The sequence below is a fragment of the Fusarium graminearum genome, chromosome 1, assembly GCF_000240135.3.
Source record: "Fusarium graminearum PH-1 chromosome 1, whole genome shotgun sequence".
Taxonomy (NCBI): Eukaryota; Fungi; Ascomycota; class Sordariomycetes; order Hypocreales; family Nectriaceae; genus Fusarium; species Fusarium graminearum.
In genome coordinates, this window is record NC_026474.1 from 8,215,436 (window position 1) to 8,238,628 (window position 23,193).

Below are 23,193 nucleotides of genomic sequence, written 5' to 3' on the forward strand. Positions count from 1 at the left end.
AATACCAATACTCGAGTCCGACTACTATTGATTTGTAAGATGATAAAGAAAGTGAAACAGATGGGAACATTGATAAAAAAGATAGTAAGATGTTGATAACAGGAAGAAAGATCATACAATAACCCGGTTGAAACGACAGTGTTGACTTGTTATTCACATCACGTCCCAGATCCAAAACTTAGGAAGAAGACCTGACCAGTGACATGAAACACGTGCAAAGCATCCAACTCCTTCTTTCATTTCCAAAAGTTCTGGTTGAAAGATTCAGCAGCAGCACCGCCCATGTCCCCTGTCATAACCTTCCCATCTTTGCCAAAGTCATTGTTGGTGATTGCATTTGTCCGCGGTGCAGCTTGATAGTTGGTTTCCACACCAACATTACCTGTCATAACAAATCCGACGCCTTTATTGCTATAAATCGAGTTTTGCACCACTTCAGAAGATGCATCGAAACGGGGTGCTTCGAGAGCCTCGAGCTCAGCGGCGACAACGGGGATTGTTCCATCTTTTTGTAGTCAGAGATGTTATGTTTACAAAGATCAAAAGTGCCATACTGACCCAATTTGCGATCGCGATTCTCGACCAGTTCCAAAAGGGCCATGTTCACACCCAAGACACGCTGTACGTTCAAGTTTGTCTCCGCAAGGACGTCGTATGCAACTCGAAACCCATCATGGAAGTTTCCGACTACGCCCACGTGTGCAACAAGGATACGTACAGTAAGATCACCCTTGGCCGTGTCGAGTCGCTTGAGAATTCCCTCTAGTTCCTTTTCTTCGCGATCGCCCATCCTCAAGGAGCGGACGAATTTTGAGGTTGAGCTTCTCTGCTGGACGAGAGAAAGCCGATCGTAGAATTGTCTAAGCTCTTCGGCAACCTGAGCGATTGTCTGGAGTTGTTGCTCGATGGCAAAGCTCTGCAAGTTTCTCTCCTCTCGCACAAGAGTCAAAGATTCTTCGATACTGTTCAGCTGTTTTGAGACATTATCCAGTGTTGTAGGTATCCCTAATACTCTGTGGCGCGCTTTCCGTGCTTCGTTGACTATTCTTAGGGCAGCATCTATCAGTGATACTATACTGCCGGCTACTTCAACACCTGAAGCCTATTGATAGTGTTGATAAGCAGCGACATCAAAAGGATGAGTAAAGTGTTTTTTTTTTACCATGATTTAGGGATATTAGTGATGATGAATTCCAATATTGAGATTGAAAATGATCAAGATACCTGACTACTTACCTACCTACCCAAGTAGATAATGCAGGGGGGCTGAGGGATCAGGCTGGCGGCTATGACAACCCGTGACTGCAGCCACCAGGCTCTCGTTTCAACCCAAGCCCGACCTGCATATTCCTTCTGTCATACCACCGGTTAGAAGATAAGAGGTTCTTGAAACATTGCCTCAGGATGCTTGATAATCGAACAATCGCTGGAAGTCAGTTCGGAGACAGCGCTCAGATTCATCTGGGTGACAACAATTATAACTGTAAATACTGTCTCGCGGTACGAAGATAAAGCTGACCAAAAAATCAGGCTCACACGATGACAAGAAGAGATGTTTGCTTGATCTACGAATGACTGATCCTAAGCTTGACAAAGCGCGAATTGTACAAGCCAAAGGTGGCTTACGTGAAGAGTCGTACTGCTGGATTTTCGAGAACGAAGACTTCAAACAATGGAAGGATACCGAATCCGATTCACGGTTCCTCTGGATTAAAGGTAATCCGGGGAAGGGGAAGACGATGCTTCTAGCAGGCATCATCGACAAATTGAACACCGAACCAGGAAACTTTGGCCAGATCGCATACTTCTTCTGCCAAGGGACCGACGGTCGAATCAATAATGCCACAGCTGTCCTCCGCGGGCTTATATATATGCTTGTCAAACGCCAAGAGTCATTGTTGACGCACGTATGGAAAGAGTATGAGCATGCTGGAAAACAGCTCTTCGAAGACTGTAATGCGTTTACTGCCCTCTCCCGCATTCTGCACACCATCCTTGCAGACTCTAGTATGAACGAGACTGTATTAGTTATCGATGCGCTAGATGAATGCGTCACGGATCTTCACTTGCTGCTGGATTTACTTGTCGACCTGTCCCAGCAAAATGTTAGATGGATCGTCTCCAGCCGAAACTGGCCCGAGATAGACGTTCTTCATGATGCGGCACAGAAACTTGTCTTGCGCCTGGAGTTGAACGATGCCAGCATCTCACAAGCCGTCAAACTCTTTATCAATTTCAAAGTCCGTACTATCTCGACACGCAAAGGATTGAACACCGATACAAAGCTAGCTATCCAGAGATATATGGAGTCGAACTGTAACGAAACGTTTCTTTGGGTAGCTTTGGCTTGTCAACTGATCGAAGACCCAAAACTACCAGGCTGGGAAATCCTCGTAAAACTGAGGAAAACCCCGGCAGGTCTGGAAAACATATATCGACGGATGTTGGATTACACCCTTGGTTCACATTGCAAGGAAGACTGCAAGCAAATATTAAAACTCACGCTCACTGCGTATCGACCTATGACGCTAGACGAATTATTATCTCTCTGGGAGCCGTCCGAGGACACGCCATTCGACAAACACATACTGCAAGAGATTGTTGAAAGAGCTGGATCATTCCTAACCCTGAAGGATGACACAATCTACTTCATACATCAATCAGCGAAAGATTATCTCATCGTGGAAGCAACAGAGGAACTTGATTTCGTTATACATCTTCAACATTATCATACTTTCAACAGGTGCTTGATAGCTTTGAACCGTAACCTTCGGCGAAACATCTATTCTCTTGGCTATCCAGGATTTCCCATTGAAGAAGTAAGAATACCAGAGCCAGATCTATTAGCTCCAGTCAGATACTGTTGTATCTATTGGGCTTCTCATTTGTGTGATTCTGATCCAGATAGCCTCAGAATGGCTTTGGGACCAGGAGGCGTGTTGAAATTCTTTCTAAGGGAAAAGGGCCTGAATTGGATCGAGGCCATGTGCTTATTGCAAGTGTTGCCTGATGCACTCCGAGTGTTATATAAACTCCGAAGACTAGCGACATCTGTGAGTATACACGCCATTCTTGAACAGACTTGCAGAGAACTGGATCAGAACTGACTGGCTGTAGACTGAGCCCCGTGTCCACTCATCGTCTCAAGAAACGAGACGAGGCGCTCAAGATTTGATACACAACATTTTTCGAATAATGTGCTATTTCAGAATAGGCATCGAAGTAGCTCCGCTGCAAATATACGCCTCGGGCCTGACGTTTTGCCCTGAAATCTTCCTCGAGAGTATGTCAAAGAAACGGAGCGATGCCCAGGACGAAGTATATACGTGGAAAACATCGAGCTTGAATCTACCATCACACTGGAGCTCACTTACCCAGACCTTTTCCATTCCAGTAGATAGGTTTTCGAACGTCCAATTAGCACCGACACAGGATGACTTCATAATAAGTTCTTGTAGACGTGATACGTTGGTCTTGCAGAGAACAAATAACGCAGCGCCAGCTGAGTTACTTAGCCACGCCCGCGATGTTGTTCTGGGCGCGTACTCAACGGACCACACGCGGCTTGCTTGTTTGTCGAGCGAGGGCAAAATTGCAATCTGGGATATGGAGAGAGAGCAAGTTTCGAAAAAACTCGACGTTAACGTTCATGGGTTCCCCAAACCAGAGAAGCTTGATAAAGGAGCACTGACCTTTACAAGCGACATCTCTACTCTGCTTTTAGCATACCATGGACGCATTGGGATGTGGAATATAGATCGAGAATCATTCTCGCAACCATTCGACATAGGAAGCTATTTTGTGACAAAATGTCATGTGTTTGGGCGCGAGGGCAAACTTCTGGCCACTGTTGAAACGGGGGTGGTAGAAATCTGGAACCTCGGCGACAACCACATGATTCAACAATATACTCACCAGAACTTGGTGAAAGTCACGCATCGAATACCCATCGCTTTTTCACACGACGGTAACAAGTTTGTCGTGATAGAGGTTGGTCGAGTCGTCGTTCATGACCTAGAAGACGGCGAAGACTTGTGCATTGACACAGATGCCATGGGTTTTAAGACTTGCATTGCCGCTCCTGTCTTCACGAGGACTGGTAATATCGGTGTGCCATGCGAGAATGGTATTCACCTGTTGGCAGCGAATGGGGCACACCTGGGAACGTTTGACGTGAAAGCGCATGGAGGTTTCTGTTTTTCCGCCGATGAACTGCAGATTGCAGCTGTTGTTTCACAGTCTTTTTCAGCATGTGAAATTGGCATTTGGGATGCTGACCTACTGCCCACCAAGACTGATGAGGATGTCGAGCAGTGGGATTACACACCAGACTGCTTCATATCCAGAAATGGATGTCAGCTTGCACTTGTTTCACCGGACAAGATAAGCATTTGGAACACTCAATCCGGCTTACTTGAAAAATCATTCAAGACGCACGGGTTGCTCTCTGTCCGCTTCTCAGAAGATTTCCGGTGGTTTGCTTGGAAAGGGCATGGTGATAATGTCCTTCGCTTTTGGGATACTTTGAAAGACGAGATGGTTATGGAAATTAACCTGAGTGCGAGCCTGCGGCTACATAAGCAAGTGTTCTTTTCGCATCCAGACTTGAATCTGGTGGCAATCTGGTCATTGAACGGCGAGATTACTATTTGGGATTTGCTTTCGCGATCACCTAGATCCCATGTTTCTAGTGAAGAAATAAAACAGCACTACACCTTTAAGGTTGATAACGAAGCTTTTGTTTTTTTCGCTGTTGACTGACGAAGTCTTCCTGTCCAATGCGAAAAACGGCATCGAGGCTTACGATACCCGCACCGGGGCGCTTACACGAACTTTCAAGTTACCATATCCCCTTTTATCCACTCTTTCTTTATCAGAGGATGGTCTGCGCAGTCTGCGCATTGATTAACGACAAGTCGGATACTGTGTTGTGCTGGATGTGAAGACTGGAAGCCGCTTGACGCACGTCTACGACTTGCAATTCACGGCTGGGTTGACTGATCAGAGGATCCGCACTCAATACGGTGTTTTAGATCTACGGAACAAAATATTGATGGATACGAATTCCAGTGAGTTCGGGGATGACCGGTTTAGTATCGCGGTAAACAAGCAAGAGCCTGATGATTACTGGATTATGTGTGGTAATAGGAAAGTCATATGGATACCATACGATTTCAGAGGTGGTCTGCTCGGAGGTATGGAGTTCAGACACCCAAAAAGTACCAAAAACACCATGGTTTTCACAAACCACACCAGGGGAGGGGTGATGTGGTTGAGATTTCTCTAGATTGAGCCAGTCCCTATGACTAAACAGTTTAACTGAGGCTTAATTGTATAGCCGGATCTTTTTCCTAGTCCATCTGGTGAACCTATTACATAGTTCTAAAACAAAGAAAGTCTATCTATGTAAAAAAAATATTCTAGATAGTTTAGTGACTCATCCGCAAAACTAGTGACAGGGAAGACTTATTCAAGCCAGCTTGGTAACCTCGCAAGGTCTACTTTGACATGTACTCGATGGTATTTGAAACATTTACTAGGTCCACTATGCTCATATGCCATTGAAGATATGTGTTCTCCTTTACCACGTGGTCACCCTCCTAGAATCCTGTCTCGAAGATCATCTTAAGGACCAGTCTTAGCACCGAGTTGGACCCAGAGCTGAGCACGCCGGGCTGCGTGCCAGATTAGGTATGATGAGGGTAGTGACAGTTACAAGTACTTATGTAGCCTTCGATCCTTCGACCAGGGCGAGCCTTGCATCGTGCCAAGACAGGCTGAGCTGCCTCGGTGGCTGCTTACGGGTTAACACAGGAGATGTGATAACGGGGGAGGGAAACGAGACTCAATAGTTGGGGGCTGGAAAATCAGGCTTGCTCCTCTTGAACGATAACTCCCCAGTATCTTGCTCTGAGAATTTTTCCTTTTTCTCACCAATTTTCCATCTGCAGTTTCACTTGTTGACTCCAGAGATGGGTTTCACTATGAGAGGACTGGCCTCGGCGGTTCTTTTATCTTTCTCTCTCTGTCTAACAAATGCCCTGGTTGCACAACCTCAAGCTCCTGAGCCAACAGTACCGCCACGAATGCAACAGATCGAACACATCTACGAGCGAGCAGATGGCACTATCACCGAAACCCTTAATGTCATCGTCGCCGCGAACAACACTTGCGGTTTCTATACCCCCGACACTGATACATATCTCACATGTTTTTCGGACTACAATTGCCTATATGAGACGGAGAAGTACAATGTTGCCGTTTGCCCTAAATCTGGATTTCACACAGCTTGTATGAACAGTGAAGAATCTGGGAACACATCCAAATGTGACGACCACTGCAGAACAAACACCAACATCCGGAAGTGGTAAGTTACCTAGCTCTATTCTGTGAGGGGAAGTTATATTGGTCAATCAGTTAGACTCACGAATTACAAACAGTAGTAGATCAGGTTATACGGAATGTTTGACCATTTACTATCCGAACAGCATGAAACAATATTTTTGCCATGAATCATCAGCCTATCGTAATGCCGCGTTTATGACTGGGCTCGACGACCTGCGAGAAACAACCTTGGAGGTTAGTTTCTTCCCAGTCGTTACGACCGCATCAAGCACAGAGACTTCGGACGAAGAAACCTCGTCGAGACCAACTACGACTGCGACTACGACCGCGACTACCACGGATGAACCCCCGCCTCCTTCCTCCGAGGGAAGCAAAAGCAACGCCGGTGCCATTGCAGGTGGAGTTGTTGGTGGAGTTGCTGGACTCGCCGCTTTGGGGCTTGTCATGTTCTTCCTTCGTCGTCGAAACAACAAGAAGAAAGAACAGCAGACACCAGTAGCGATGGCCGACCAGAGCTCACTCCAACCTCAAATGCCTCAGGGAATGACGCCCGAGCAATATCAAAGATGGAGCACAACATCACATTCTCCCCAAGCCTGGAAACCAACCGACTCTCCTTCAGTTGCCCCAAATCAATCACCCCAATTTTTGGTGGAGGCTCCTAATGACAGTGCAACGCAGGTGCATGAGATGGATGGTGGTGGGAGATAAGCCGGGCATTCAGTACGAAAAAGGGAGGCTCCGTATTGATTGTGCGACAGTTGGAAGAGGAGGATTGGTTGATAAACGATGAAGGACTTCTAAGTGCTTACTTGTGCAGATGGTATCTCTTGTTTTGAACTAGCTTAGTATTAATACCCGCAAATTGCCTGGCATGATTTGTTGTAAATTCATATACGCTGAAGGATTGATCAGGTCTCGACGTCAATAAGGTCGGCTGTTTCCATATTCGGTATATATGCAGCGCTGTAGACTGTAGTTGAGAACAAGGTTATTACGTGGGGATCTATTCGATGTTTCCCGAAAGGAAATTTCCCGTGGAATATAGGCTATAACTACTCCAGTAACCAGTCTCACAGAATGGCTCTGGTTGATAGTGAATCATCTCACAACAGTGTCACTGCTGCTGGTTTCCACACTTGAGTATAGACAAGTAAATCAGTATACATGCCACTGGAATTTACAAGAATCACATTCATTGCTTGCTTCGGCCAGTAATCTCCTGCTTTCCGTTTCAATAGCGAGGTTGTGGGCGCCACTTATTTTGTAACTGAAGGTGAGATTGTGTCCTCTCAAGTCAAGAAGTACCCGCCTGACTTGATCGTATCCGTAGGTATAGCTTGTTTTTGAGATGGTTCTTTCAAGTATCAATCTCTCTTTTAATTTATTAGCTTATAAGAGAAAGACGTAATTACGTTAGACTAGGGTTCGCCAAGCAAATATATTAGTTATCACGGATAGGTAGGTAGTTAATGATTGAGACAACTATAGGACCTGGGTTGAATAGTTGAAGATGATTGGTCCATAAGCTTAAGTCAGCAAAATGAGACTTGAACGATGTTTATCAAACTCAAACAGAAGATAAACATATATCTTGTGTTGGAAGACTGAGTAGTACCTAAGCCAATACTACAGAGAATCCATAAGCCTCGCGAATCGTAGTTGAAAAAAACGTCCCGTCTCCTTGGTAACATGCACAGTCGATAGTCGCTGCAAAAATCCCTAGTCAGGGGTTTCTCATCTCAAGACATGAACCGTTTAATGTCCACTAAGCCCAGAGCAGGTCTAGCGCCCTCAACGACCCGAGAGCAGCGTGCTACAAGGTGGAACATCCCGCTAAAACGGTCCCTGGAATCAGACCTGGAATTGTGACTTCCGTAGCAGCCGCGAGAAGCTCGAGAGGTTGGTTAAACCTCAACCCTGTCAGCTCAAACCTCGACCTTGACCTCGACCCTCTGCGATAATCTTTTCTCCAACCTCCGAGTTTCAATCTCCTTCATCGTCTCCATCATTCGACAACCCCTATTTCTAAATATTCAAAACCTGCAGACAGTTCCTACCATCATCAACCTCGTCTCACCTCGTTTGCGCTTCTTCTGAATGACCTCATATTGCATTCCTTAACTACATCCGATGTCGTCTTGACGGTTATGACTCCCGTCGCTGCCCATACGACGGGCGCTTCCGATGCCGCCGCAGCCCTAAGAGGTGCAACTCTCGCCTTCAACAAGAACAAAAAACCAGCTCCGCCGCCGCCGCCGCAGAAAAATAACGGTGCGCTGACTGCGGCAACGTCAGCTGGTCGTCCACGAAGCCCCGTTAAGAACATCGGGGCGCAAAGCACTGGCGGAAGCACAACCGATGCTGAACAAAACGGTCAGAATGGAGGCTCCATATCTACCAGGCTGAAGCAGCTGAGCGCCAGTCCGGGCCAGCTTCATCCGAGTGCAGCCGCAGGGAGGGCAGATCCTAAGAGTGCCAGCTTCATCGCTGCCACACTGGCTGCCAGTCGAAGTGCTAGCCCGAGCCCCAAAGCGCGAACGCCGCGGAGGAGAACAAGCATTGGAGGTTCATCAAGCAGTGGTGATATAGTCGACGCAGGGTCTATTCCACCTACTGGGTCACTTATCTCCATGTTTGAGCAAAGTCGCACAGGCGATCCTGTGAAACGTGACTCTCCAAAGAGAACTCCCATAAAACCAAGGGGACTGGATAGGAATATCTCAGAAGAGCGAATCACACGCACCGAGGAGGGATCCTCTTTGGACTTGAAACCGAAGCCCAAGCCTAAGCCAAAACCTCGACCTTTTACACCAGAACCTCGGATGCCGAGCAGACCAGCCCCAGAGGTACTGTCACCTAAGCCATCACGTCCTCCAAAGCCAGTCCTGCGGCCAAAAACACCACCTCAGATTATCACTCGCCATGCAACCCAAGTCTTATCACCGCCATCACCAGATCCTCCAAAACGCAGCCCCAAACCCAGAGTAGAACCAAAGCAACGGCCACCAACGCCGCCACAGCCTAGAGGAGCAAGCAAAGCAAAAGTAGAGTCCAAGAGTGCTTTACAAGACAAACCACTTGCCATCACACAAAAGCGTCCCGCTCCCCAGCTAGAGGCTCGACTATCTCGACCTAGGCCCACTCCGCCTACTCCTACAGAGGCACGTCCAACATCAGCTCTTACAGTATCTTCAGACGATACTTTCGTCTCTGCATCCTCTGTACAGTCGCCTGCAAGGTCGCCTACAAGGGAATCCCCCCCGATTTATCACCTGAGGCGGCACTTTACGGGTAGTAACTCGCCATCGCCAACTCGAGATTTTAGACGTAGCCACCTTAAAAGTTCATCAGTCACAAGTCTTCCACTCGAGTCCCTCACCAGCGCAATTGTTGCTGGTTCACTTGCATCAGCTCGTTTAACACCGCACAATACAGGGGGTAGCCTGGCTCCGCCAGTTCCACGACGGCAAAAGTCACCTCGAATGATGCAAACGTTACGGCAACCGCCCAAGCCCCTTGAAGAAGATACAGACCGTCACAAAAAGAAAGGTCTGAAACTTCACAAGGGAAAACATGCACACCATGAAGGCGCTCGCAAGAAGTGGAGAGAAGAAGTGACGCCCCGCGAACGGAAACGATACGAGGCAGTATGGGCCTCAAATCGCGGGGTTCTTCTCGACCTGCCCAACGCTCCTATCGAAGCCATGAAAGGAGATTCTTCAGACCACGTTCTGAACACGGTTGTTCGCGAGATCTGGAAGCGCTCGCGTCTACCGGTCGATGAACTGGCTGAGGTTTGGGATCTGGTTGACCGCCAAGGTGAAGGTGTGTTAGGACGACAAGAGTTTGTCGTTGGTATGTGGTTGATAGATCAACGCCTTCGTGGACGAAAGATCCCGACCAAAGTAAGTGACAGCGTCTGGGGCAGCGCCAATGGTGATATGACAGTTCATAGCAAGAGATATGGGCATAAGCACAAGCACAAGCATTAGGGAGGTTGAATCGAGTTTGTCGTTTTACATAGAGTGATACCCTAGCCAAATTAGATTATTTTTTTCATATTTTGACAAGCATTATTTCACAATGGATAGGTATGATTGAGTCAGTTTCAAAGTAAAAGAGATTGACAGTTGTAATTGCAAAGATTATTTTTAGTGTAAAAGCTATTGTCAATTGCTCATAAAAGATCAAGTCTATGTTGTAACAGGCTAACTAGATATGTACTCGAAATATGCAAATCTGGTGGTGATTGCAGGGAGGCCGTGTCCATGGAATCTCCATTTTCGGGCTCCATTTCCAACACTACGTTCAAGGTTTAATGACATGAGGCTCGTGAGTTGTGCAATCAAAGTCTAAGACCAGCCGGAAATTTAGCTGCTGGAACCGTACTCGGTGCTGGTCTTGTCACCGATGGTGACAGTGACGTTGTACTCGCTGAGAGTAGGGCTTCCAGAAGCACCGTAGACGCTGAGGAGAGCAGCAGAGACGACACCCTTGCCCTTCTGGGTGGACTCGGGGATGGTCAGCTTGACCTTGAGGTTGTCAATCTTGTTGGACTCGGCTGTTTCATGTGTTAGTGAATTGAAATCTTTGTGATAAAATGTAAGTGAACTTACCCTTTCCGAGAGGAGTAGAGTCGAGGACCTGGCCGATGGTGCCGGGGTAAGGGTTGGCAGAGTAGCCGAAGACGATGGAAGAGTCGAAGACGCTCTGGATGTAGTTCTCACGAACAACGATGGCCTCGAAAGCCTCACCAGCCTTGATCTCCTTGGGGACCTGGATACCGGTGATGCGGGCCTCAGCGAGGGCGAGGAGAGCGGCGGAAGCGGCGGCGACGGAGAAACGCATGATGGCGGTTGTTTATAAAGTTGTTGATGAGAGAGGTAAGTGTTTCTTGAGTGTTGTAGCGTTGAGACTGTGGAGTTGATGGATGATGAGAATGATTTAGTTGAAGATGTGGTGAGGACGTTCCCCTTATATATTCCAATTCATCTTTAATATCGGGCAGGATCCTACGATACATCCATGTCGTTCCCTTGACTCCATTCCATTGCCATGTCAGGTTGAGTGCAATGCATAAACGGAAAGGTTCCCCACAAACCCGATCCATGTCGACCAACTAACGGTCAAGATCTATTTACAGATCATGGCACCCGTCATAGCTCGCCTCAATTGCAAATGCCGATCACTTGCCATACAATTTGTGTGTGTGTGTATGCCCCGGATATCCCGTAGTTGAAAGAGCTGCAAGGGCGCCGACTAGTGAGACTGAGACCTGCTAATCGAGTGCGAGTCCTTTCTGTGGCTGCATTAGAATCATACTTTTTCTCCGACTAAGCACTAGACGTCATAGGGGTTTTGGCATACGGTAGGACTATAGTTGGTAAGTCTTTACCGTTGGGGAATCGAGGCAATGCAAAATAACTAAAATCGAAGCAACGTTGCTAGCAAACACCACTCAATACGAGGCGATCAACGTCTTGCAGGTTCTGAGTCTCCGCTTTAGGAGAAACATCCATAACTAAATTGGGTAACTATGAGTTGATCTGTCAAATCAGCCAAGTCAGCTATATTGTACACAATTCAGCTCAGCCCAGGATGACGCATTAACCCACCAATGCCCAGACTTTAGACCGAGAATGGATTGGTTTAGTGCAGGTACTTTCTCTCAAGGCGAGTTGTTGGTGGCTGGACAAGTACCACAGAGCCGCTTTTTACATAGAATCCCTGAGAAGACTACCTATTCAAGTTTTGTTGTCAGGGCCCCCAATCAATACAATCGACATCCTATAGCTTTCTATCGTCATTCGCCAACGTTCGTTTGCCGAATTCCGATTCATCAGGAATATCATCTCGTGTTAAAACTTGGCTGATGATTTACCTTTTTTCGAAGTAACATTCCATTCATTCATCTCGGACTTGTTTCACAGAAAATAGACAGGCATTGTCTGTAACATTGTTTGCTAAAATTGATCTATGCTTAGTAACTTTTGAAGGCCCTGTGTATTATGGTATCCCAAATTGAAACTTTGATGAAAGGTATCTCTATTCCTCCATCTCATCCGCCTCCTCAGCAGCGGCAGCAGCAGCCTCCTTCTTCGCCTTAAAGTCGGCAGCCCACTTCTGAGCCGCTGCCATGGCCTCGCTCTTCTTCTTGGAGTCAGTCTCCCAAGCAGTCCAACGTCTGAACCACTTCTCTGCCTGTAAGGGCTTCAAGCCTTGGACGCGTGTTCGTGCCTTGAAGACATCTCGGATAATAACTGGGTCGGGTTCTGATAGGCCAAGCTCAAGATCGAGACGCTGACTCCAGATATCACCCTTCTTGGGGAAGGCCTCTAGAAGACCCGCAAACATGGTTCGGCCACGCTCAGGCTCGCCGTTAGGAGATCTGAACTCCAGAGCAGCGAAGCGAGTCATGAGGTTTGTGTGGTGGGATTTGCCCAGTTGCTGGGTAGCTCTCGGTAGTAGAGCACGAGCTCCATCAGGTTTGTTTCGGGTAGCGTGCAAGAAGTGAGCGTAGTTCAACCAGACATTAGGAGACTTGGCGCCGAACTTCTTGACCATTGTCTCAAACAAGGCATCGGCATCCTGTTCATAAGTTAGTGGTTGTAATTTCGCAATATTTCGGAAGCAGCTTACCTTGAGCCTCTCGGACTGAATGTAGACACTGGCTAGTCGCTCGTGAATTTCCTGCTGGTCGTTGTATTGGCAAGCCCGCTTGAACACCTCCTCCACAGTCTGCTTGGTTCCGTAAGCAACCTCCAAGTTGAGATAAGCGACCCAAACGTTGAGCTTCTCAGTCTCCTCGCGGATGTTGATGGTCTTGATGGCTCGCTCAGCAACCTCTCGTGCCTTGGAAAGCTCAGCAACTTGCATCTGGAATGCAAGGTAAGCGATCCACAGCTCTGATGAGTCAGGTTGTCCAAGAAGTAATCGCTCGTAGTCGCTAGACGTTTGAGGGCCGTTGGTGTCGAGCTCAGCAGTTCGATCAATCTGGACCTCGTCCCTGGTTCGCCTCTTCTTCTTAGGTTTCTCAGCATCCTTTGCTTGTTCTTCTGACTCGGACTCGGGCTCATCGAAGGGGTCAGCAGACCACTCCGATTTCTTGCCTGCACCGAGACCCTTGGACTTTTTGGCTGGCTGGTCCTCCATTTCCACATCTGAGTCGTCCTCGTCCTCATCTTCCTCATCGTCCTCGTCATCTTCATCATCTGAGTCTCCAGCATTGTCTGTACCGAGAATCTTGAGAATAGTGCTAGCGTCTTCCATATCGACATCGTCGTCGTCGTCGCTATCCTCCTCACCAAGACCAACACCGGCATCGGAGTTATCCATATCAGAATCAACGTCCTCAAATAGTGAAGGTTTCAATCCAAATGTGACTCGTCGCTTCTCGGCATCAACAGACAGAACGCGAGCCTTAACGGCATCGCCCTCCTTGTAAAGCTTCGTGGCATCCTTGACAGCCTGCTCGGCCATTTGACTGCGATGGCAAAGACCACTGACGTTGTCTGAACCATCGATCAAGATGAAAGCACCAAACTCTTCGACCTTGCGGACCTTGCCCGTGACAACCTGGCCCTCCTGAATGTCATTGTAAGTGGTGGGAGGAGTGTAGTCCTCGTCAACCACAGAAGACTTCAAGCTCATCTCAACGTGGCGAGTCAGCTTGTCAACGGCAACGACGCGACCCTTGACAAGTTGGTCAACTTGGAAATGATCCTTCCACTCCTTGATATAACGGTCTGACAGGTTGGAGATCTTGACCAGAGCAGTGACCTGTCCACCAAGGAGGACAAAGAGTCCCTTGTCAGAGACATTCTTCACGAAACCTCGGACAATATCGCCAGCATCGAGCTGAGAAACATCGCTGATCTCCTTGTCCTTGATTGGAAGGGTGGAGCTCATGATACGAGAAGGACGGGTTGAAAGTCTAAGCCTCTTGTTGCTTGAATCCAACTCGACGACAGAGACACGCACGATATCACCCTTCCTCTGGTTGAGGGTGTTAATGGTGTCAAAGTCGTCGGTCATATCAGGGAGATGGACAGGGCCTGATACAGCCTCACTAAGCTTAACTAGAACCTGGCGCTCGTTAACCTTGGTGACTCGTCCGGGAAGGACCATGTTCTGCTTCAGGGCACTCCAAGTAACAGCATCAGACGAATTAGACGAACGTGCTGAAAGGTCGAGACGATTGTTGCGGACATCCACAGCAGTGACTCTAACCTTCAGGGCTGAACCAATGGGGAAGTTCGCCTCGAGATCGTTGAGCTGTGACAGATCGTCCGAAGCCTCCATGGCGTTGATCCTGCCACGGACGGAAGGGGAAAGGTTGACCCAGAGGTGCTGGGGGCTAGAGTTGTTGACGAAAGCGACATGAGTGTCGCCAACCTTGACGTCTTCCAAAGAGAGGGGCTTGAGTGTCTTGGCCTTGATATCGCTGGGCTTGGCAGTGAGCTCAAGCACAGAGTGAAGCGAACGGTGGGAGAACGGCAAGAATTTGTGATCCTTGGCGCTATGGACTCCCATCACACGGACAGAGATGTTCTGCTTCTTGTTGTACTTGTCGAGAGGATCCTTGGGATCGAGAATATCTTCCCACTTATCGAAGACTTGGGAGACGTCAATGCGACCCTGAACCTTGCTGTTGGCGAGTTGAACATTGAGCTGGGTATCCTTGACAGAGGTGATCTTTGCGTTGGTGATTGTTCCGAACTCAATGTCATCCGTTGCGGCAGGCTTGTCGTTGGTCTTACCCTTCTTGGCCAGCTCAGCAGATTCATCATAGTCAGCTGGAGCCACCACAATGCGCTGGTGGTCTGGAATGACGGAAACAATCTTAACCTCAATAGACTGGTGCTTGTGCATGCCAAAGTCAGGTTGGTCCTGAACATCAGCAGGGAGTCGAGCCTTGGGGAGAAGAGCGGTTAGGTTTCCGGCAAACTGTACAAACACAGCAGTGACGGTGATGTTTCTGACGAAGCCGGCCACGATCTTGCCTTCCTTGGCCTTCTCGAAGCTGGTAAGGAGAGTCCTGTTCTTTGAAGCGTCGAGGAGGCTAGGCTTGTGGCTTAGGACGATAACACGTCGGTTGTCATCCTTCTCAATGATCACCAGATCGGAAAGGGTCTGTCCAACAGCAATACGCTTGAAAGCATATTGGTTCTTGGAGTTTGACTTGTCAGTCAGATGACCAACAGAAATGGTGGCCTTGAGCTGAGAATCGGCGAGCTCGACAAAGACTTGGTCCTCAGTCTTCTGCGTAACCTTGGCGGAGACAACATCACTAAGCTGGAGCTTCTTGAGAGCATTCTGCTTTTCCAGTCCAAAAGCAGAAGGGTCCTTGCAGGAAACGACGAGTCTCTTATCCTCGGGCTGGACATCAAGGACGTGGATGCTGACAACCTGGCCAATTCGGAAATGCTCCTTGGGATCCTTGATGTAAGCCTCGCTCATCTCAGAGATGGGCAGGAATCCTTGAACAGTGCCGAAGAACTGAATAATGGCGCCAGATGATAGGACCTTGATGATGGTACCAGGAATCTGCATACCAACGGTGACTTCGTCGTAAGACTTGACAACAGGCGCCTCGGAGTTGACAATGGTCTTCTTCAAGGTGAGGCGCATCTGCTTCTTGTCCAAGTTGGTAGATAGGACTCGAGCCTTAACCTTCATACCTTGTCGGAACTTCTTCTCTGGGTGTTGTAGTCGGACATCAGAAAGATGTTGCTCGGGGACAAAACCACTGATACCTTCTGCCACCTTGACGATCAGGCCGCTGACACCCCTCTCGTCGACGACAACCTTTTCGATCTCACATGTCACAACCGCGCCGAGGGGAACATCCTCAAGTCTAAGATATTCCTGCTCAAGAACGGACTTCTCGAAAGATATTTGGAACAGGCCGTCGATTTCGTTGTAACCGACGACGCGACCCTTGTGCTCTGAGCCAGCCTTGTAAGGGCCGCTAGACTCGTAGAGCGCCTCCACCTTGCCATCCTTGACTCGAGAAATGTGAACGAATCCACTAAGACCAGGAATGCCGATATCAACAAACAGGCCAATATCAGCTTCAACGTGGCGAACTGTGCAGGTCTCAACCAGAGATGAGATAGGGAGCACTTGTGTGGGGTTCTTCTTGGAGTCGGTTGACTTGGTAGATCGCTTCTTCTCAAGGGTGGTAATATGGGGGAGGAGAGAAATTCCAAGCTTGGGTTCCCTGGCACCTGGAAAATTGCAGATAACACGGGCTTTGGCTCTTGAACCAATCTTGTAAGCTGTGTCTAGGCTCACACCAGCTGGGCCAACACCAGAGTGGATAATGTCGGCAGTCACATCGAGGTGACCCATGATCTTTCCAGCAAGTCCTCGTCGGTCGGTATTGGAGACGAGAACGTCGGTCATGGTACCAGGAAGGAAAGTCTTGATGGTTGTCGCATCAGTTGGTAGGTTCTTGGGGTTGCCGATTTTCTTCTGCTGGAGCGAGAGCTGCGCAATCTTTCCGTTGGCGCCCTTGCTGATAACCTGGCACAAAAAGACAGCGCCGGGCTGCAATCTCTTCTCGTCAATGGTCTTGTCGACCTCACTTCGAGACAAGAAAGCGCCGAGGTTCTCGATGCCGGTATCCATCACAAAACCACGATCTTGGACACTGGCAACTGAGGCCATGACTGTAGCGTTGGGAACAACGTCGTCCTTCTCCAACCCAGTGTTGGCCTCACTCGGTCGCAGAGAGAGTTCTATGCGGCGCTTGCCCTTTCCGGTGGTGGACTCCTCGACGGTGGAGACCACGTAGGCTCTGAGGTACTGGCCGACGGCGAAGATGGACTTGAGATCGATACCCTCGTCATCTTCAGCTTCCTCCTCCTCCTCATCATCCTTGTCGGCAGTCTCGTTCTCGAGACGCTCGGTCAGTTGTTGAGAGACGGCGACAATTGAGATGTGACCAGTAAGGTTGTTTGGTAATGCGACTTCGACATTGAGATTGTTGATTCGTGTGACCTGTGCAAGAACGAGAGAGCCCTTGACCAAGTTCTAAACCAGAGTCAGCGACCGACGCAGAATTGAGATTATTTAATTGCCTTACCTTGAAGCTGAGACTCTCAACTCGAATTGCTTGTTCCTCATCTCCGGTCTTCTTGTCCACCTTCTTGTCGCCACCCTTCAAGGCAGTCTTTCTCTTCTTCTTCTTTTGATCTTTGGTGACAGTGTTGAATTCCTCGTCGCGCATGGCATCAGCCTTGGCTTCGATATTGATCTTCTTCTGCTCGAGAGGAGTAAGAATGCTGGCGCCACCTCGAGGGAACATTGGCTCGTCCTCCTTCAAGATTGAGACGACGGGAGCCTTCTCAGGCGCCTCGGCACTCTTCTTGGGAGCGAGCTTCGCATCCTTGCCGACTTTCTCTGTTGTTGTAGGTCGGGCTTCTTTTGTGTTCTTTGCTGATTTGGCGGGGGGATTGCCGCCAGGGGCGTCTTTTCGCTTGAGGTTGCTCATTGTGCAAGACGTTGGCGCATCACCAACTACTGTCTTGCGCTGTTCGTCTAAGTTAGAGCTGGGTCGAAATTTTTCTTTACCTTTTGCTTATCGATAAGACGAAAAAAACTATGGAGCTCTGTCTTGGCATGTCTAGACCGACTAATAAGGCAGGCTCCACTCCGACGCACGCAGTAGCAGTAGCAGTCCGGACTACGGCGGGGCCCTCAGAAGTAACTTTGGAAAGTCTAGGCTCTAAAGCACGTTGGATCAACACATGACAAGCACTATGAGTTTACCTACCTACCTACTTAGTTCATTAAATAAAGCAACTACAACAAGCATGAAAGCGTCTGACTAATCTTTTCATCTTGATGGAATTGTGAAGTGACACAACTTAACATGTTTCCTAGAAAAAAGGCACGGTTGAGCCCGGCCGAAATGACCAAAGACGACGCGAACACCCTGGTCAGCACCTCAACAATACAGACCCCTACGTCACAATCACAAGCACCAAAGGCGTCACCCGCGACAGAATCAGAGCAAGGCAACAGCCAAAAGGTGCCATCAAGAAAGCAGACCATGAGTGATTCTTGCTCCACGGAGCGCAGAATTAGCAAAGACGTAGGAGTTCTCGGCCTTTATCTAACCCTCTTGAGATCTAACAAGACATGCAGGTACAAAGACCAAGGAGTTGGTACGGCTCCTGGCCACGAGCTCCGAAAGCCTCGGCATCCACCTCAGTCGCGAAAGAAAACATACTTGGAGGAACAGTTAAATCCAAGAAATCCCCCGATCTAAGTCGATACGAGGCGAAAAGAAACGACAGCGATGATGCCAGTATTCTGAGTACGACCGGTACGATTAAGACGATGCCGAATATTAAACAAAACAAATCCGATGTTACCATGACAGAAGAAGTTGCTCAGAAAGAATCGGCAAGTCAGATCAAGCCGGATGTTGAATTGTCCAGAGAGCCAGCCCAGATTACGGAAAGTCAAGAGACATCAAAGGACGCAGGGACCGCAGAAACAACAACGCACGAAACGCAAGAATCTGAGACCAGTGATGCCCAGTCTAAATCTCAGGCTGACATGCGACCCGCAGCATCTGCATCCCAGAACGACGACCAGCAACCGCCAACTTCATCAGGATGGTTAGGGTGGTGGTCCAGAACGCCTTTCACGGAGACCCAGGCAACTCCAACAGTTGACACAAGTACCCAGCCAATGATCGAGATTGAGGCTACGAAAGAAGCCGACACTCCTCGGCCCATCACTCCACCCGCTCAAGTAGAGCCTTCAGAGCAGATGACCTCTCCAAAAAACGAGCAAGACCCACGACCTACATCTTGGTTTCGATATTGGTATCCTTCTTCCGAGCCAGCCAAAGCTCCAGAGGATAAGCCAAACATCCAACAACCACAAATAGAGACTGAACCGCCCCCAGAAGACGTTGTAATGAAAGACGCTGAGCCGCCTTCCCGTCAAAATGAGCCACCTCCCAAGAGCGGTTCGACGTGGGCCTTTTGGTCCAAGGAATCTCCAAAAACGAAGGAATCCCAACCTTTGCCTGAATCTGGAGAAGTAGCGGTGATGGGTGAAGGCTCAGAGGCTCGCCCTCAACCCATGGCAGAATTTGACGTATCGCCAACCAAGTACAGCAAAATAGAAGACTCAAAAGCGAAGGATAAGCCGGCGTCAGTCAAGTCCAGATGGATGACAAAGAACAAGCGTGTTAGGCCTCAGTCAATGGATTTAGATCACACATCATCACCCCCAGTATCTGGAACATCAACCCCAACCAGGACAGCAACCCCTACTCAAGATACGGATAGAGCTTCAGCCAAGATTGCTCCTTCTGACCAATCCATCGCCGAGTCAGAAACGTCAGCTAAAGCCTCTGGCAACCTCCTACTACCGTCCTTCTCCAGCACATACCGTATGAAGGACAACCCATCCATTGTGAAGCAGCTGACACAATTCCTGCTTCGCACGCAGCAAACACCTCCCAACCATGTCTTCCGAGCGGACAAGCCTCCAAATATCAAAAAGGCCATTGCCATCGGTGTTCATGGACTCTTTCCAGCAACATACCTTCGCCCTATGATTGGGCAACCAACAGGCACATCTCTGCGTTTTGCCGCTCTTGGAGCTGAGGGTATTCGGAGATGGGCGGAGGCCCATGGATGTGGTGATTGCAAGATCGAAAAGGTCGCACTCGAGGGAGAAGGAAAAATCCAGGACCGTGTGGATAACCTGTGGAAGCTCATGCTTAACTGGATTGACCATATTCGCAACGCTGATTTTGTTCTGATTGCCTGTCACTCGCAAGGAGTTCCCGTGAGCATCATGTTGCTTGAGAAACTCATTGATCTCGGCATCATTACTAATGCCAAAGTCGGTGTTTGTGCTATGGCTGGAGTCGCACTGGGGCCTTTCCCTGACTACAAGTCCAGTCTGCTCATGGGTTCGGCTGCTGAATTATGGGACTTTGGAAATGCAGAGAGTGACAACTCAAAGCATTTTGAGCACGCCCTGAAGCGTGTGGTAGACTATGGGGCTCGTGTTACATTCATCGGTAGCATTGACGATCAGCTCGTACCAATGGAGGCAAGTCCTGACCATTTCTCAACTTTTGTATCAGCTAGCTAACATCTACAGTCTGCCGTCTACTCACCTGCAAACCATCCTTACATCTACCGGGCTGTCTTCATTGATGGACGTGTTCATGCCCCTGACTTCATTGCTCACCTGGTTGGCTTCGCTCTCAAGCTTCGCAACCTTGGTGTTTCAGACCATGGTTTGATTCGCGAGCTATCCGTCCCTCTCGCTGGCTCCCTTTATTCGGGTGCTGGTCATTCCCGCCTCTACTACGATGACGCGGTATATGATCTTGCCATCGCGCATGCTCTCGAAACAGCACCTGCTGGTCCATCGCCAGCACCGTGTACTATCTCGCCACGCGGAGGATCATTGACGTCTCAGAACCCATACGTCTTACCTTGGATCATGCGTGGGTTGTTGGAAGAGGACTTTGTCCGTACTGAGTTGAGTGCCGAGGCAGATGAGTTACTCAAACAGTTCGATGACTGGAAACCTACCAACAAGGCTCTCAAGGACGTCAAGTACCGCCTCGAGGCGGTACGATCCAAACTTTGATTTGTGAAGAGTCAAATTTATGATTGATTTTATGGCATTAGAAATTGCAGGATTTTGGTGGTGAGCAACAGGACATATGGCGTATTACAAAGACGGCGCAAATTCATACCCAGAATGGGCACAATATAAGTTTGGAGTTCAGTGATAGCGAGATTTTGCATACAGTATAATATACATCAATGTAGCCTTTTCTTCTTTAGCATTCTTCATTTGTCTGCCTTATACTAGTATACGTTAATTTTGACTCTAGTGGAGAAATCGCGTGGGCTCATATAATACATATTTTCCCGATCATCATAGTCTTTCTACTCCTCATAATGCTACATCCCAATGTCCGGTATATGCTTTACAAGATCCCACTCTATTATACACCTCCTCTTCATGGAGGACGCCATGCAAGTGACGAACAATTCATGTCTTGGTACAAACACGTCGAATCTATGACAAGCTGCCAAGCTTCCAGCTGTCAATACGATCTTGGATCTGGTCCCAGCTCATTGTGTGGCTGCTGACACCATATGCCTGGGCCTCCTGTAGCACCACGGTAGGAGCACCGCTACCGCCACCAGGGTTTTTCACTTGGCCGCCAACAATCATAGTGGCCACACGGCGGAGATCAGCTACTGTCAGGTTCTCAATACGACGGCACATATCCTTGACGGGAATCTTGCGGCCGTGGACCTGAATTGAACGGCCGAGATCTTCGAGCTCAACCATGCGGCTCTCGAGGTTCATAAGGAGGCTGGATCGCAATTGGTTCTTTGCGCGTGCAACCTCAGTCTCTTGCAAGCGTGAGAAGCCTGTTGTCAGGGTAAGTGCGCGGAGCTCCTGGCACATAACATCGAGCATAGCAGCTGTTCGTCCAGGCAAGCAGCTTGCTGAGATACCGAAGAGGCCGGAGTCAGTGTAGGAGTGGTTGAAGGCCATGCATGACTCGACCCAGCCGTGCTGGTTCAGGACATTGGTGTACAGGCGAGAGTACATGCCCTTGCCGGGTCCACCGGCAGAGAAAGAACCGCCACCACCAAGGAGAGTCTGGAGTGTGGCAAGGGCGTAGATATCGTCTGAAGAGACAGGGAGACCTTCAAAGGCGAGGTGGATATGTGTGAAGGTAGGGAGACCGCTCAGGTTAGGTGGTTGAGCGGGGAGCCAGGAGAAGCCGCCTGTGTATTTGGAGGGGCGGATAATATCGGCTTGAGAGGGGAGGTTGTTGAGGTTCTGAGGAGCGGAAGGCGTGTTCTTGAAAAATCGTGAAAGGAGTCCGGAGGATTGCTGTGGTGATGAAGAGGCTGACGATGCGCTGGCTTCGCTATCTGAGAGTTCACTCTCGCTGGTCTCGGAACCAGTTGCCTCTGTGATCTGTCGTGCGCCCTTCTTCATATCGCCAAAGAACTTCTCTGTCAGTCTGACAGCCTCGCTGTGCTCAATACCAGCATATGCCACAACCATTCTCTCAGGTCGGTAGAAGAGGTCGCGGTACGCCATGACGGTGTTTTTGTCGATAGAACCCAACCTGTCTTCTGGGCACAATAGCGGGTTTCCGAGAGTGTTATCCTTGAACGCAGCAGTATGTACCAGCTCAGGCAAGATAAGTTCCGGCTTGCTCCAAATCTCGCGAATCTCATATCGTGCTGTCTCGATCTGCTCGGCAACTTCCAAGTCGGTAATCTGGGGGTCGCGGATCGTCTCGGCAAGGAGCTCAATGGTTTGGGGGACTGCGTTGTTGAAGGTAGCCGCTTGGTACATCATGCTCTCTCGCGATGAAGCACACTGGATATTTCCACCCAAAGCTTCGACCTGCTCGAGCATATCGTCTGCGGAGCGCTTCGATGTGGACTTGAAAGCGAGTCGGTCCATAATATGGGATACACCGCGAAGAGAGTCGTTTTCGAATCGTGAACCGCCTTCGATATAGACGCCCACACCAGCGAATGACCCGGGCAGGGCTTCTGACGCAACTCGGAGACCATTGGGAAGTGTCGTGACCTTGTCAAGCTCTGTAGGATCCTATTCTCAATTAGCAAAACAATTCCATGTAAGTCAATACAAAAGTATTGCCACACATACCTTTTCAATGCCCTTCACCTTGACGGTAGCCATAGATCTCCGCGCCATCGAGAACTTGGAGGCCTGGCCCAAGACTTTCGAGCACGAGGCCCGAGCCTTTGGCAGGCCAGCACTGAATTGGCGAAGCATTGTGAAGATGCG

General features: G+C 48.9%; 8 protein-coding genes across 8 annotated transcripts; 4 read left to right on the forward strand and 4 right to left on the reverse strand.

Annotated features, from left to right (window-relative positions):
- Positions 1-236: 236 nt before the first annotated feature.
- Positions 237-790, reverse strand: FGSG_02556 (uncharacterized protein; the record flags this gene model as incomplete). The annotated part of the gene is made up of 2 exons (XM_011320192.1): positions 237-505; positions 559-790. The coding sequence occupies 2 exons, from the start codon at positions 788-790 to the stop codon at positions 237-239; spliced, it is 501 nt and encodes a 166-aa protein (XP_011318494.1).
- Positions 791-1,288: 498 nt separating this feature from the next.
- FGSG_02557 (uncharacterized protein) lies at positions 1,289-4,761 on the forward strand (the record flags this gene model as incomplete). Its single annotated transcript, XM_011320193.1, has 6 exons — positions 1,289-1,367; positions 1,404-1,432; positions 1,509-2,819; positions 3,041-3,053; positions 3,215-3,318; positions 3,481-4,761. The coding sequence occupies 6 exons, from the start codon at positions 1,289-1,291 to the stop codon at positions 4,759-4,761; spliced, it is 2,817 nt and encodes a 938-aa protein (XP_011318495.1).
- Positions 4,762-5,984: 1,223 nt separating this feature from the next.
- Positions 5,985-7,056, forward strand: FGSG_02558 (uncharacterized protein; the record flags this gene model as incomplete). Its single annotated transcript, XM_011320194.1, has 2 exons — positions 5,985-6,367; positions 6,489-7,056. 2 exons carry the CDS (start codon positions 5,985-5,987, stop codon positions 7,054-7,056), a joined length of 951 nt encoding a protein of 316 aa, XP_011318496.1.
- Positions 7,057-8,495: 1,439 nt separating this feature from the next.
- FGSG_02559 (uncharacterized protein) lies at positions 8,496-10,465 on the forward strand (the record flags this gene model as incomplete). Its single annotated transcript, XM_011320195.1, has 3 exons — positions 8,496-10,173; positions 10,242-10,253; positions 10,440-10,465. 3 exons carry the CDS (start codon positions 8,496-8,498, stop codon positions 10,463-10,465), a joined length of 1,716 nt encoding a protein of 571 aa, XP_011318497.1.
- A 6-nt stretch (positions 10,466-10,471) lies between these two features.
- Positions 10,472-11,280, reverse strand: FGSG_02560 (uncharacterized protein). The gene is made up of 2 exons (XM_011320196.1): positions 10,965-11,280; positions 10,472-10,909 (listed from the first exon to the last, which is right to left on the reverse strand). Exons 1-2 carry the CDS (start codon positions 11,194-11,196, stop codon positions 10,719-10,721), a joined length of 423 nt encoding a protein of 140 aa, XP_011318498.1. The 5' UTR covers positions 11,197-11,280; the 3' UTR covers positions 10,472-10,718.
- A 1,113-nt stretch (positions 11,281-12,393) lies between these two features.
- Positions 12,394-17,845, reverse strand: FGSG_02561 (uncharacterized protein; the record flags this gene model as incomplete). The annotated part of the gene is made up of 3 exons (XM_011320197.1): positions 12,394-12,936; positions 12,988-17,385; positions 17,438-17,845. The coding sequence occupies 3 exons, from the start codon at positions 17,843-17,845 to the stop codon at positions 12,394-12,396; spliced, it is 5,349 nt and encodes a 1,782-aa protein (XP_011318499.1).
- A 420-nt stretch (positions 17,846-18,265) lies between these two features.
- FGSG_02562 (uncharacterized protein) lies at positions 18,266-21,184 on the forward strand (the record flags this gene model as incomplete). Its single annotated transcript, XM_011320198.1, has 3 exons — positions 18,266-18,521; positions 18,599-20,436; positions 20,488-21,184. 3 exons carry the CDS (start codon positions 18,266-18,268, stop codon positions 20,983-20,985), a joined length of 2,592 nt encoding a protein of 863 aa, XP_011318500.1. The 3' UTR covers positions 20,986-21,184.
- A 17-nt stretch (positions 21,185-21,201) lies between these two features.
- FGSG_02563 (peptidase alpha subunit) lies at positions 21,202-23,181 on the reverse strand (the record flags this gene model as incomplete). Its single annotated transcript, XM_011320199.1, has 2 exons — positions 21,202-22,992; positions 23,053-23,181. 2 exons carry the CDS (start codon positions 23,179-23,181, stop codon positions 21,424-21,426), a joined length of 1,698 nt encoding a protein of 565 aa, XP_011318501.1. The 3' UTR covers positions 21,202-21,423.
- Between the last annotated feature and the right edge of the window lie 12 nt (positions 23,182-23,193).